The sequence below is a fragment of the Oncorhynchus gorbuscha genome, linkage group LG26, assembly GCF_021184085.1.
Source record: "Oncorhynchus gorbuscha isolate QuinsamMale2020 ecotype Even-year linkage group LG26, OgorEven_v1.0, whole genome shotgun sequence".
Classification (NCBI taxonomy): domain Eukaryota; kingdom Metazoa; phylum Chordata; class Actinopteri; order Salmoniformes; family Salmonidae; genus Oncorhynchus; species Oncorhynchus gorbuscha.
In genome coordinates, this window is record NC_060198.1 from 23,300,178 (window position 1) to 23,314,359 (window position 14,182).

Genomic DNA, 14,182 nt, shown 5'->3' on the forward strand with positions numbered 1-14,182 from the left:
AAGGTAGTGAATACTTGGGAAATGCTTTGCAAGTTATACAATAGCTCTATGTCCCGTTCAGTATTGTTTTACAAGTACTGTAGTACCAGTATATGAGCTACTGTTGTGCTCAGTAGGACAAGCCCTAAACGCTGTATAATGATGTGGTAAAGTTGCTTCCGTTTTTTTGTCAATGTGACCAGCCACTGTTTGCTGCTGCAGTTTTTGGCTCTGCAGGATGATATTGGTCACTTAATTAGACTTGCACTAATATATTTTGTAATATTCAAACTCAGATGAAATAATATATGGATTATAGAGAAAATTCTCTGAGAAAATATGTGTATGAATTCTGTTACGAGGTGAAAATATTTTACTGGCAGTGAGGTCATATGAGATTGAGAAATGTAAAGGTGATTTTAAACTTGTTAATGTGGTCAGTTAGTTTCATTTTTGATGTTTAGCGTATCCTTTGAGGTTGAACAATGTTTCATTTACATGTCTGTCAATAAATGCGTAGCTTTTCCAAATCAAACTTCCTCAAGTTCTCATGCTTAATCTAGAAACCAACTATAGAACAAAAGACTACTGCTGCGTGTGCCATGAAGAGCGTTAAGAGGTGTAACAAACTAAGTCCATGTCATTTTGTTGTCTAAAACGTTCCCCCGATATTCTATATTCTTATTCTAATGCTAAGACAACATGACACAGTAACTTTGTGCCTTTAAACAGAAACGGATTGCTATAAACCTGTCACCTTAACCCTTAACCCTCAATAGCACACCCGTTGCCAGATAAGACACACAGACATTACAATACACATACACTCAGGTCTTCTATATTCACACACACACACACACACACACACATAGTACCCATAGGTTCAGGTCCTTATTGATTTCCGTTGAATTCCCAGGTTCACTGAAAGCGGCCTGCTGGCTTTAAGGTAAGATAAAGTTCATTTTGGATTTATATGTTTACACAAAGTATAATATGACTATAGGTCAACAGAACGTTGTTGGCATGAATGTGGGACACATATCTACTCGGACAGACTGAATTGAATAGGTTCTTCTTGGTGTTGACTTCTTTGTGTTGTACACACTGTTAGTTATACTATTCTTTGGAAACTTGTTCTTTCACTCCACTTCCACTTGTGTTTTTTTTTATCCACTTGTGATTTTATCCACCTGTGGACTTGTTAACATGATATACTGTCACCTGTGAGTGCCTCTCGATCAAGCCACAGACGGCCATAAACAACCTATTTATATAAACACACCACAGCTTTACAGTAGAATGCCGATACTACCTGTAGCTTGATACTGACCAATTCAAATTGAGGGTGACAGAAGTTTTACATTACATTTTCGCTGCAACGGTCTTTTTTAAAAAGTGCAACTAGTCTCTGGTAGCTGACATTTGGTTCTGAGTGTTGCAAAGGTACTGTTTCCTGAGTCATGTTTATGACCGTTGTGGAAAAACATGATTTCACAAGTGAAGTCACTTCACTCAGATGAAGTTTTACGTGTGTCCAGAGTTTCAAGTTCCCTGGTGTCCACATCACCAACAAGCTATCATGGTCCAAACACACCAAGACAGTCGTGAAGAGGGCACGACAACACTGTACCCCCGCACATTTCTCTTAACACCTTTTGGGGGGTTACTACATGATTCCATGTGTTATTTCATAGTTTTGATGTCCTCACTAGTATTCTACAATGGAGAAAATAGTCAAAATAAAGAAAAACCCTTGAATGAGTAGGTGTGTCCAAACTGTATATATATATTTTTTATTCTGGTTTTTCAGGGGGTGCTACAGCACCCTCAGCACCCCTACTTTCCGAGGCTATGCCTGTTTCAAGACGTCCACTATCATCCCCGTGCCCAAGAATGAGAAATGAACTGAACTGAATGACTATCGACCCTTAGCCCTCACCTCCGTCACCATGAAGTGCTTGGAGAGGCTATTCAAAGACCACATCACCTCCCTCCCAGACACACTCGACCCTGTCCAATTTGACTACCGCCCCGGCGTCTACGGACGAACACCGTTGATTATTCGATCGGGAGGACGAAAAGGGATGTCAAACTATGGTGTTGTGTTTGTTCTTGCAGGTTTCTACTGAGGTGTGCGGGTGTTAACTTCACAAGATGCCGATACAAGAGTCTTTTTACTTTTTAGAGTAAGAGTCCCATTCCTGTCCACATTCATATCAGTCTAGGACACACACACACACACACACACACACACACACACACACACACACACACACACACACACACACACACACACACACACACACACACACACACACACACACACACACACACACACACACACACACACACACACACACACCCTTACTGAAATGGACTTTGCCTGTGTCTGGTCAGGTGCTCCTACAGTAATGAGCAATTTCACGAACCAATTACATTTATCTTCCCTTAGAATCTTCATCCCGATGATCACATTTGGCATCACCATCATCTGCTGCACAGCCTTTTGTAAGGCCTTCCACCGGGCCCGCCAGGAGCAACTGGACCGGGAGGAGAGACGAGACAGGCCCTCCATCTACGTCATTCCCTTCCCCGCAGTATCTTATGACAGCGAAGACCTCCACAGGCCTCCTCGCTACAGCACCTCAGAGTTCTCCAGCCCACCTCCGGCCTACAATGAGGTATTAGTCCATCCTAAACACGAGGTACAAATTGTACTGTTCAATAGGGTTTACAACTTTACAATACATTTTTATTCACACTTTTTTGGGTAAAACACTGTACTGTATTGTAAGTGTTTTTTAATCTCAATGCTTCTAGTCTATTCATCCAATCTCATTTTGTCTAGGTGGAGATGAAGCCAGACTTTATCCACCCAGAGCTTCCTCCAGCCTACTCGGAGGTCTCCAACGCGCCTGTTTCCCCCCTGCAACCTTACTCGGCGTCTCCTGAACCCCACTCCCAACCATAGGACCGTACCAGCTTAGGAAGCCTGCGAGGGGGAGGCCTGAAGCCACATACTAAGGGATAAATGACACAGAATATGGCACATACTGTATGTGGAGTGGGGATTCTGAAGCTGGATATGTACATGTATACCACAGAGACTTGGTCCTTGGGATTGTTCAATGGGGACGTGAGGTGTAAAGTTTGGAGACCATAAGGAAAAGCAAGTGTTTGGACATCTATGAAAGTGTGTAACTGTAAAGCAGAAGTTGGGGACAAGAGATTGAATGGGGTTGCGTAGTAGCTATAGCTACCAATCTGTACATACCAGTGTGTAAATATTAATACATCTTTCAAATGGTATTTTTCAAGGTGTTACTTTTTCAAGGTGCCATGGAACTTGCTGTGTAATATGGTAAATAAAGTCTGTTTTCGTTACCAAAGATTCAATCTGTCCTATATTGGTCATGTCTGATGCTGTAACACATCGTCCGTGCTCTTTGGCCAGATAGGTTACATAACAGCCCTACCCAGGAAGCTGTTCTGTAAAACACTGGTAAGATATTGAACAGACAAACTGAAATGTACTATGTGATGGACATGACAGTTTTTGGCATTCCTCTCGGCCATAAACACGTTATTTCCTCTTACTCCAGTTGCCCAATCATATATCCTGACATGAATATGAACAAGTCTTTGGCTGATGGTGTGTAGTGTACTAAGTGACAGTAAAATAGTAACCCCTTGACTTAATGTCCCCTTGCCTATGACTGTAAACTATGATCAAAACATATATGGCCCATCTCTGTCATTCATGATCTAAGATTAGGCCAGAGGTTGAGCAGTTGTTACTGAGATGCCTCAATGCTACTAACCCAACACTGTTTTGCTTTATGTACATGAACAATACTAGCATTTTGCAAATATGACAGACTGGGATTGAAACCTGGGTCTCTAGTGTGCTTGTGGACTGTGTTAGCCCGATGAGCTGAAGCCTAGGCATTAACTTGGGGAACTAACACTTGTCTTCAGGACAGGTGTCAGTGCAAAGTTACTCACTCATCATGAATCTCATAGCAAAAGGTCTGAATAGTTATGTAAATAAGGTATTTCTGTTTTAAATTAAAAAATAAATACATTTGGTAACATTTCTAAAAACCTGTTTTCGCTTTTGTCATAATGGAGTATTGTGTGTAGATTGGACATTATTTTTTATTTCATCCATGTTAGAATAAGGCTGTAACGTAACAAAATGTGGAAAAAGTCAAGGGGTCTGAATACTTTCCGAAGGCACAGTAACACTTGTCGTGAATGTTTAAGTGATTTTAATGGCATGGGAGTTCAATGTCCAGTTCCCAGCATAGTGTTTGTACTGAGAAGTGAGGTGCAGTGAGAGTGACTTATTTTCTCCTATCTGCCATTTGAGTCGATAGAACAGGACAAGCTGAAACCTACCTGGTGTCTGTCTACAGTACTAGGTGCAAAACGTACAGCAGTGTAAGCACAGTGTAACAGTGAAAGATACTACAGTAGCAGCATTACTTGGTTACAATGGATTGTACAAGTATTGAACATAATCTGGCTGAACCTACCCTCAGTGGAGAGGGGGGGGGGGTGCAAAGTGCACCTTAATGAGTTTGTCTATCCCACAGAAGCACTTCAATGGAAACGAAACATAAAACACACCCATGTTTCTGCCTGCGATCTGACTAAAGAGTAGCAATCATTTACGACTGTGAGGAATCCAGTGATGTCTCTTTTTTCCCGAACATCATTAAACAAAGCTAAAGAGATGGCAATGTGTAACCATAACAGGTAAGAAAGAAAGACACCATATTTTCATTCAATATAAGACAACATGGTACTGTTACATGAAACTGATAGACAGGGTGATAGACAGGGTGATAGACAGGGTGATAGACAGGGTGATAGACAGGGTCATAGACAGGGTCATAGACAGGGTGATAGACAGGGTCATAGACAGGGTCATAGACAGGGTCATAGACAGGGTGATAGACAGGGTCATACACAGGGTGATAGACAGGGTCATAGACAGGGTCATAGACAGGGTCATAGACAGGGTGATAGACAGGGTCATAGACAGGGTGATAGACAGGGTCATAGACAGGGTCATAGATAGGGTCATAGACAGGGTGATAGACAGGGTCATACACAGGGTGATAGACAGGGTCATAGACAGGGTCATAGATAGGGTGATAGATAGGGTCATGGACAGGGTGATAGACAGGGTCATGGACAGGGTCATAGATAGGGTGATAGACAGGTTGATAGACAGGGTGATAGACAGGGTCATAGACAGGGTGATAGACAGGGTGATAGACAGGGTGAAGAAATGTGACATACTGTATGCAGTAGCCTACACGGTATTGGTTTATGTAATGATTTTGACTGTGGTCAGTGCTGTGTCCAAATAGTTTCTCAGGCCTTGTTACGAGCCTTTTCACGAGTCTGCTTTTTGAGCTGTTTCTTCAGCGCTAGGAGGTCCATGTAGAGAACACGGTCCAGAACTGTCGAGGCACACAGGATTCCTCCGTGCAGAGCACCGGCCATCCCGTTACAGAACACGTCCTGGCCTGGGGTTCAGAACAAGACAAACAAAGGGTTTGCTGATATGAAAACTACTGACAGTAGGTTTGAACAATGTGTAGAACCATCTAGAATAGATCAGAAACATTATTATCTATGGTAGCACCTTAAAATGGCTTTCAGTTCTTGCATGTTACGCTGCTGAGTAACTCATAGAACTGCCACAGTCAAGCATCGCCTTGTGCCTTTGTGACCAATGTACTCAAAAACAACTCAAATACTACCACAGTGACCCATTTCTTTCTCACCGGTGAGGTAGAGTCCCTTGACGGGGGTGGGGGGCCGGGTTCTGGCCACCGTCTCCGGGCTGAAGCGGTCCAGGTTGTGTTCAGCCCCATACATCTCTCCACGCGGGGCGCCCAAGTAGTGCATGTTGGTCAGGGGAGTGGAAGCCTCCATATACACCACCTATAGCGAGACACAAGGTACCCAGTGAGCAAACTCGGTTTTTCATCATCTTTCAACCAAAAATACGTATTTTCAACACCTTGTGCTGGTAGGTACAGAGACAGCCAGCAGGTATGAGACATTACAATTGGATGACATTATTGCCTCAAAGAAGACTTGATTCCAAGCACAATGGGTGTGATAACGAATTATAATGCCTCTTTGGATTGTCAAAGAAACTCTACTCTACTGTATACATCAGTAAATTGAATATGATCGTGTATTTTGCTCAAATTACGCTATATTTTCAAAGTACCTTATCCCTGAGCTGAGGCAAGACAACCAGTGCCCAGTCTAGGAGCTCCTTGGCCATGCTCATCTTCAGGTCTTCGTAATCGGGCCCTCTCTTGTTTATCTTGGTATCTTTCCAGTCCTCAAACCACTCAAACTTGGCCATGGTCAACAGAGTCATACAGGTCTTCCCTGTTGGGAGGTGGAGAGAGAGTCTTAGAAGACAATCATTTGAGCTATAAAAACTCTTTCTCATAATTAATGTGTGAAACTATCTGCTTTTCTTTTTGGTGTGAAAATCGACCTTCAGCAGCATTGAAGTACGGATCATCACTGCTCATCTCAAATGTTTTATTTGATATATTATACTTTACTCTGTCTTTTCGGTGTTTCTGTTGGTGGGATGGGTGCTCTATGAATTCAAATACGACGTTATATTCTATATAAGAAGGATTTCACTGTTGGTCTACAGCTGTTGTTTTTACGAAGCATGTGACAAATGAAATTGGATTGATTTATTATTGGTGCAGGTGTGTGTTGTTGAGGCTGCTACCTGGATGGCGGGTACTGGAGGTGGGGTCTTTGGCAGAGGGGGAATGAATGAACATCATGGGGATGTTCCCCACCACCTCCTCTCGGCTCAGAGAGCTGTAGCGCTCCATCCTACAATCAAAACATTACACGTACGCTTAAATAAGTATACATGTGATGTAAAAGTGAAGGCATGTAATACTGTGGTTAGGCCCTCAAAGTGCAAGGGATTTCACAAAGTGCAGTTCATTTCATTTCATTTTCTCTGCACATACAGGAGTAAGTAATTAAGGCCTAGTGCACTCATTTGGCATGGAAACATTTTGATTTCATTCATCTGTATATTATATTATTTAATTCTGATTTGTCAGGGGATGCTGCAGCACCCTCAGCACCCCTGCTTCCCACGGCTACGGGTGTCACACCTTTCCCCCATCCCTAGCAAACACAGCTCATGAAACGAGTTGCATTCTACACTGAAGATCGTGATTAGCTGATTACTGGAGTCAGGCGTTTTAGCTGGGCCTGACTGGGGCAAAAGTGTGACACCAATCAGGCCCCCCAATGACTGGAGTTGCCCATCCCTGAATTAAATAGAACACAATAGAACACAAATGTCGTACTATATTTCGCTACAGAACGAACAAAGACCAAATGAACGAGCGAGTGACAGAATCAAAGATAATAGAATTCAAGAGACCCGCTACTGTACTAACAGTGTGTCCAGGTCGTTTTCTTTGTACATCCAGTAGTTCATAGAGGTGATGCCCAGCTCCTCCTTCGTGCCGTCCAGACCCACAAACACCAGGAAGTTGCCCATTCCATGCTGCATCCTCCCCAGCAGGGCCTGGATGTCTGGGAACATAGAACACATCTGATTAGTCCAAATCAGTCCAACACTGTCTACTCGTCACGTTTCCTCATGTTTCAACCTGTTTCAGTTAAATGTTCAGCATGGCTAGAGTTCAGTACAATTCATGACCGCCCCCACTCACCCGGCTTGGCCTGTATCTCTGGGGGCAGGAACTTCTCAAAGGTGTTGAAGATGCCAGCGTTGGAGATGACCACTGGAGCCAACACCTCCACCTCCTCCTGACCTTTCCTCACCGTCACACCTGACAACCAGAGGTCGACCAGAGGTCAGTGGACAAAAACCAACAATTCACTTTGCAATGAGTCTAATGTAACGCCAAAGATTCCCATGGAAGACGGTCAACAGTAAGCATATCTAATAGTACAATGTCATTGATTTAGTGCTTTCCCCCTCGGAACTAGATACTGACCATACGCTGAGCCCTCCTCATTCAGAAGGACCCTCTGTACAGGGGCTCTGACCAGCACAGCGCCACCTGCCTTCCGGATGACTGGGATTATGTGGAAGGCGATCTCACTGGCCCCTCCAATGGGGTAGTAGGCTCCCCTCTTATAGTGCTGCAGCAGTAGAGTATTCATTAGGAAACTGGATTCCTTAGGGGGAACACCTACCAGCAGGGGAAACAGTTACATTTCACATTAGAGCAGGGGTTGCCAACCTTTTTCCCCCAGGGACCCCCAAACCACTACATTACAGAACATGCAGAGAGAGAGAAATGTAACCACATGCTCTACATCCAAGAAGGACAGAAGAACACTCAATTGTGTGTTCTAGGACTATGTTGTAAACTAGCAAGAGTGTGTCAGTTCAGTTCGGAAAATAGTTGTCCATTAAAAGTATTGGAATTCACGCTGGGAGTGGATGTGTATAGGGACTGACCATAGAAGAGGTATGCGGAGAGGGCGTGCAGGTCTTTGTTCTTGGTCAGAGTGGTCATCTTCTCTGTGTGTTTGGTGATGGCCATGCGGAACACTGAGGAGATGCGCTCTAATAGGCCAGTCCGAGCCAGGAAGCCTACCAGCCACATGGGCATCATCTTGAGGCCGGCCAGGAGATTGATACGACGAGCTGCCTTCTGCAGCATGGGGAAGACATGAGAGAGTTTATGATCACACACACACACACACACACACACACACACACACACACACACACACACACACACACACACACACACACACACACACACACACACACACACACACACACACACACACACACACACACACACACACACACACACACACACACACACACAGTACCTTCATATACTTGAAATATTCATTCAAGGCCTCCACATCATCAGGAAACTGCCTCTTCAGGCTCTCAGCCATCTCTGTCTTCCCAGAGAGGATGTGGTAGTCCCTGCGGTCTTCACCCTGACCTAGGATCAGTGTGTCAAAGTGCTGCTCCAACCTGTTGAACTGGATCTGGCCCTCACTGATCTGATCCAGGGCCACACGAAACATGCTGTTCTCATGGAGCTGGCCCAGGTAGTGGATCCCTAACAGAGGGAGGGGGTAGAGGTGGTGAGAGAATATTTGCTGGATCATTTGTGCATGTATTAGAAGCTTATCCTGCCCAATGATCCTCGCTTATGACTGTGCCTAGATTGAGTTCATCAAACACCACTCGCCATTTCATTTTGCTTAATCTCTGCATCCCTGAACCAACTTTTGCGTGGAGCACTGGCCTCTGGCCGTCTGTCACCACTCTCACCAGAGAATAGTTTTCGCTTTGTAAATTCTCAATGAAACAAGTTCTGATTTTTCACCGAGATTAACAAACACGAATAACCTTACTAGCCCGAACAACTTGAGTTACATGCACTTTAAGGCCTCCTTGAGTGTGGTCCATGGGCGGTTCTGTCACAGTGGCTCTTACCTACGTCAAACTCAAAGCCATGGTTCTCAAAGCTGTGAGTGCACCCTCCAGCCTGGTCATGCTGCTCTAGAACCACAACCCTCTTCCCTGCTTTGGCTAGAACCGCTGCTGCTGTCAGCCCCCCGATACCGCTGCCAATCACTATAGCGTCAAGGTTCTCCGGGACACGGTCCACTCTGAAACCTGGAAATGGTGATAGGGGGAGGGGTGAGTTAATATCATCATAGATATAGGCAGAAAAGAGGATATCCTATTCGTAAAAGTGCAGTGTGTTTGTGTGTACTTTCTGCTCGGTTCATTTTCACATGTTGGCGTTGAAGTCGATTCTAAAAAAAACAATCACTCAGAATAACATCAATGTGATTTAGACAGACAATCACCGGGGAATCGACCATCTTAATTGGGAAGACCGGCGGAAGTGGCAGGCAACGTGGATGCAACTTTTCCCTTTTTCGTCATCCACTCACACAATAAAAAAAAGGGTTTTAAGGAATGGTGAACTCAAATGTAATATTTCCAAGAGCTGCTATGTTTGTCACACCATGCACATGCCTCACACCCGTTGTTTTAATATTTCATTCAAATGCTTAGGTCATATTTGTAACCCTTGTCAAGTTAGGGTATTGCTGTCAAATAACCATTCATTGTTTAAGCACATACTGTTGAAGCCTACATTATAGTAGACATGGCCTTGTCAGACATCAACACAACAGTAACAGATCACATTTGACATTATATGTATACAGTAACCCAATCCAGAGATGGATATAATCCTGTCTCTTCTATTCATAGCACGGCGTCATTTTCAACAGCAGTTCAAAAACACAGCTAACTAATTCCCCCATCTTACTTAGGCAAACCTACCATCATCAACAACATTGAGTCCTGTACCATTGACAACTCACCTTTCTTCAGCACCTCATCTCTCTGCTTCTTGTCGGTCACCAATGGCCCCGGTGGTCGCAGGCACTCCTGGGAAAAGACCCTCTTTCTCTTGGAATAATTTCGAATGTAGACGGTCACCCAGGCCACCACCAAAGCAGTGAACACACCAAACAGCACTGGCCACATCCTGGACAGTTCGGCAGGAGGTTAGAGGCACAGGGAGCACGGTTATCTGTCACGTCCTGAAGGAAACACCTACGCTTGTTGAAACTGTTTTTAAGTATTGTGCTTGTTGGTTGGTAGATGGCTGAATATCCTGAGCTGTCTGTTGCGGAAGAGATTGAAGGGTTGAAGCAGTGGGGGAACTGAGGGATGGAAAGAAAGAAGAGAATTATATATATAACACAGATGATTAAATCATCTAAATCACCCACCATTTGTGCTTTGGCCTTTGGGGATGAGGAGTGACAATGGGCAGGGCTCTTAGAAACACAGGGGGAACTGTTTCTATCGATATTATCTGACGAGGCATTGATAATCTAATATTTGATGCTAGTTTCATTGAATATCAGTTGGAACAATTCATTCTTTTCAGTGACAGTGGAAAATGGAGTCAGATGAGGTCATTATGGCGTGGAATGCATATCCTCCTGATAGGCCTACCAATAGTACGTTATCATGTGCTTGGGCTACCACATGTGTTCTTAACCTTGGAAAACCCTTGCACGTGGGCCTAAAAAGTGGGAGAGCTTCTGCTGTTTCTTAAACCCCCTAATAAATGTAGCTTGACTGGGATGCTATGGGGTGGCAGGTAGTCTAGTGGTTAGAACGTTGGGCCAGTAACCGAAAGGTTGCTAGATGGAATCATTTACATTTACATTTAAGTCATTTAGCAGACGCTCTTATCCAGAGCGACTTACAAATTGGTGCATTCACCAATCCCCCGACGTGACAAGCTTAAAACAAACATCTGTTGTTCTGCCCCTGAAAAAGGCGGTTCTGTTCCTAGACCGTCATTGTAAATAAGAATTTGATATTAACTGACGTGCCTAGTTAAATAAAGGTTAAATAAAGGTTCAATAAAGGTTCAATAAAAAACAGATCCTTCCACAGAATCAGACGCCAATTTGGTCTCGTTGATTTTAAGCATTTAATTGTGCGCATCATCAAATGTATAGTTCATTTTCCTTTAAACAATACACTGTTACTGTAGTTAGCGTTTGCCTCTAGTCTATTGTCTATCTACATTCACAGTCTGTCATTTACAGTACATCTAGAAACTGTGACTGATACACAGTCAAATACAGAAGCATCTTGAAATTGTTCAATCATGGATTCATCTAATTGAAATCTCCAAACTCATATTCTTAGTGTTTGAAAATGCCATGGATACATGTGAGCATTATGGAATGTAGAAACCATACTAAAAGTAAGAACCTCTATGACCTTACACTCATCGGGAGCACACAAACGTGTCATTGTTGTATGTCATTCCTCTGGAGTTTCCAGGGTCATATTTATATTAGGGCACATTATAGCTAAATGTTTCGCAACAGAAAACAAAAACAAGCGTATCCTATTGGAGAAGTAGTACATCCTCAGTCTGTTTTCTTCTGTTTCGTGTCTAGTGCCTTTAGCTTTCTCTTTCCCAAACTAATTATCACCAAATCCCCCAAAGCCTGGGGTGCATCAATTTCAACTGACCTAATAGACCTAGCATCCTGTACTACTGCATCACAAGGTCCTCTGTTGCGAAAGTGTAATAAAAAGGTCTGCCCAGTTGAACAAGTAAAACGGCTCCAGAGTTTTACTTGATGGGTTCCTTGCTGTTGGTTACCCAGAAGGCCTGATGAATGGCTCCAGAAGGCCTTCCTTGTAACCAACATCAAGCAACGCAACGTGTAAAACTCTGGAGATGTTTATTTGTCAAATTGGTGTGTACTGTACTGTACAGCAGACCTGGGTGGAAATAATCTTTTTTTTAAAATCAAATAGAAAGAAGGCTTTTGACACATCAAAAACAAATAGAAAAAGTGCCCGTGTGGTCACATAAATAAAGGTGGTACTTACAGTCTTTTTTATTTGATTTATTTCACCTTTATTTAACCAGGTAGGCTAGTTGAGAACAAGTTCTCATTTGCAACTGCGACCTGGCCAAGATAAAGCATAGCAGTGTGAACAGACAACACAGAGTTACACATGGAGTAAACAATTAACAAGTCAATAACACAGTAGAAAAAAATGGGCAGTCTATATACAATGTGTGCAAAAGGCATGAGGAGGTAGGCGAATAATACAATTTTGCAGATTAACACTGGAGTGATAAATGATCAGATGGTCATATACAGGTAGAGATATTGGTGTGCAAAAGAGCAGAAAAGTAAATAAATAAAAAACAGTATAAAAACAGTATGGAAATGAGGTAGGTGAAAATGGGTGGGCTATTTACCAATAGACTATGTACAGCTGCAGCGATCGGTTAGCTGCTCGGATAGCTGATGTTTGAAGTTGGTGAGGGAGATAAAAGTCTCCAACTTCAGCGATTTTTGCAGTTCGTTCCAGTCACAGGCAGCAGAGTACTGGAACGAAAGGCGGCCAAATGAGGTGTTGGCTTTAGGGATGATCAGTGAAGTACACCTGCTGGAGTGCGTGCTACGGATGGGTGTTGCCATCGTGACCAGTGAACTGAGATAAGGCGGAGCTTTACCTAACATGGACTTGTAGATGACCTGGAGCCAGTGGGTCTGGCGACGAATATGTAGTGAGGGCCAGCCGACTAGAGCATACAAGTCGCAGTGGTGGGTGGTATAAGGTGCTTTAGTGACAAAACGGATGGCACTGTGATAGACTGCATCCAGTTTGCTGAGTAGAGTGTTGAAAGCCATTTTGTAGATGACATCGCCGAAGTCGAGGAACGGTAGGATAGTCAGTTTTACTAGGGTAAGCTTGGCGGCGTGAGTGAAGGAGGCTTTGTTGTGGAATAGAAAGCCGACTCTTGATTTGATTTTCGATTGGAGATGTTTGATGTGAGTCTGGAAGGAGAGTTTGCAGTCTAGCCAGACACCTAGGTACTTATAAATGTCCACATATTCAAGGTCGGAACCATCCAGGGTGGTGATGCTAGTCGGGCATGCGGGTGCAGGCAGCGATCGGTTGAAAAGCATGCATTTGGTTTTACACGTGTTTAAGAGCAGTTGGAGGCCACGGAAGGAGTGCTGTATGCCATTGAAGCTCGTTTGGAGGTTAGATAGCACAGTGTCCAATGATGGGCCAAAAGTATATAGAATGGTGTCGTCTGCGTAGAGGTGGATCAGGGAATCGCCCGCAGCAAGAGCAACATCATTGATATATTCAGAGAAAAGAGTCGGCCCGAGAATTGAACCCTGTGGCACCCCCATAGAGACTGCCAGAGGACCGGACAGCATGCCCTCCGATTTGACACACTGAACTCTGTCTGCAAAGTAATTGGTGAACCAGGCAAGGCAGTCATCTGAAAAACCGAGGCTATTTAGTCTGCCGATAAGAATATGGTGATTGACAGAGTCGAAAGCCTTGGCGAGGTCGATGAAGACGGCTGCACAGTACTGTTTTTTATCGATGGCGGTTATGATATCGTTTAGTACCTTGAGTGCAGCTGAGGTGCACCCATGACCGGCTCGGAAACCAGATTGCACAGCGGAGAAGGTACGGTGGGATTCGAGATGGTCAGTGACCTGTTTGTTGACTTGGCTTTCGAAGACCTTAGATAGGCAGGGCAGGATGGATATAGGTCTATAACAGTTTGGGTCCAGTGTGTCT

General features: G+C 43.8%; 2 protein-coding genes across 3 annotated transcripts; one reads left to right on the forward strand and one right to left on the reverse strand.

Moving 5' to 3' along the window:
* Window positions 1-768: 768 nt before the first annotated feature.
* Window positions 769-3,363, forward strand: LOC124015077. 2 transcript variants are annotated; one of them, XM_046330001.1, is made up of 4 exons: window positions 769-925; window positions 2,098-2,165; window positions 2,432-2,684; window positions 2,828-3,363. In XM_046330001.1, exons 2-4 carry the CDS (start codon window positions 2,134-2,136, stop codon window positions 2,948-2,950), a joined length of 408 nt encoding a protein of 135 aa, XP_046185957.1. In that variant the 5' UTR covers window positions 769-925; window positions 2,098-2,133; the 3' UTR covers window positions 2,951-3,363. The 2 variants fall into 2 exon arrangements, with proteins under 2 accessions (XP_046185957.1, XP_046185958.1); XM_046330002.1 differs by having other exon boundaries at window positions 2,432-2,660.
* An 871-nt stretch (window positions 3,364-4,234) lies between these two features.
* Window positions 4,235-10,811, reverse strand: LOC124016255 (all-trans-retinol 13,14-reductase-like). The gene is made up of 11 exons (XM_046331805.1): window positions 10,405-10,811; window positions 9,500-9,682; window positions 8,878-9,119; window positions 8,495-8,690; window positions 8,025-8,222; window positions 7,737-7,856; window positions 7,458-7,596; window positions 6,764-6,873; window positions 6,236-6,402; window positions 5,781-5,940; window positions 4,235-5,519 (listed from the first exon to the last, which is right to left on the reverse strand). Exons 1-11 carry the CDS (start codon window positions 10,568-10,570, stop codon window positions 5,365-5,367), a joined length of 1,836 nt encoding a protein of 611 aa, XP_046187761.1. The 5' UTR covers window positions 10,571-10,811; the 3' UTR covers window positions 4,235-5,364.
* Window positions 10,812-14,182: the final 3,371 nt, after the last annotated feature.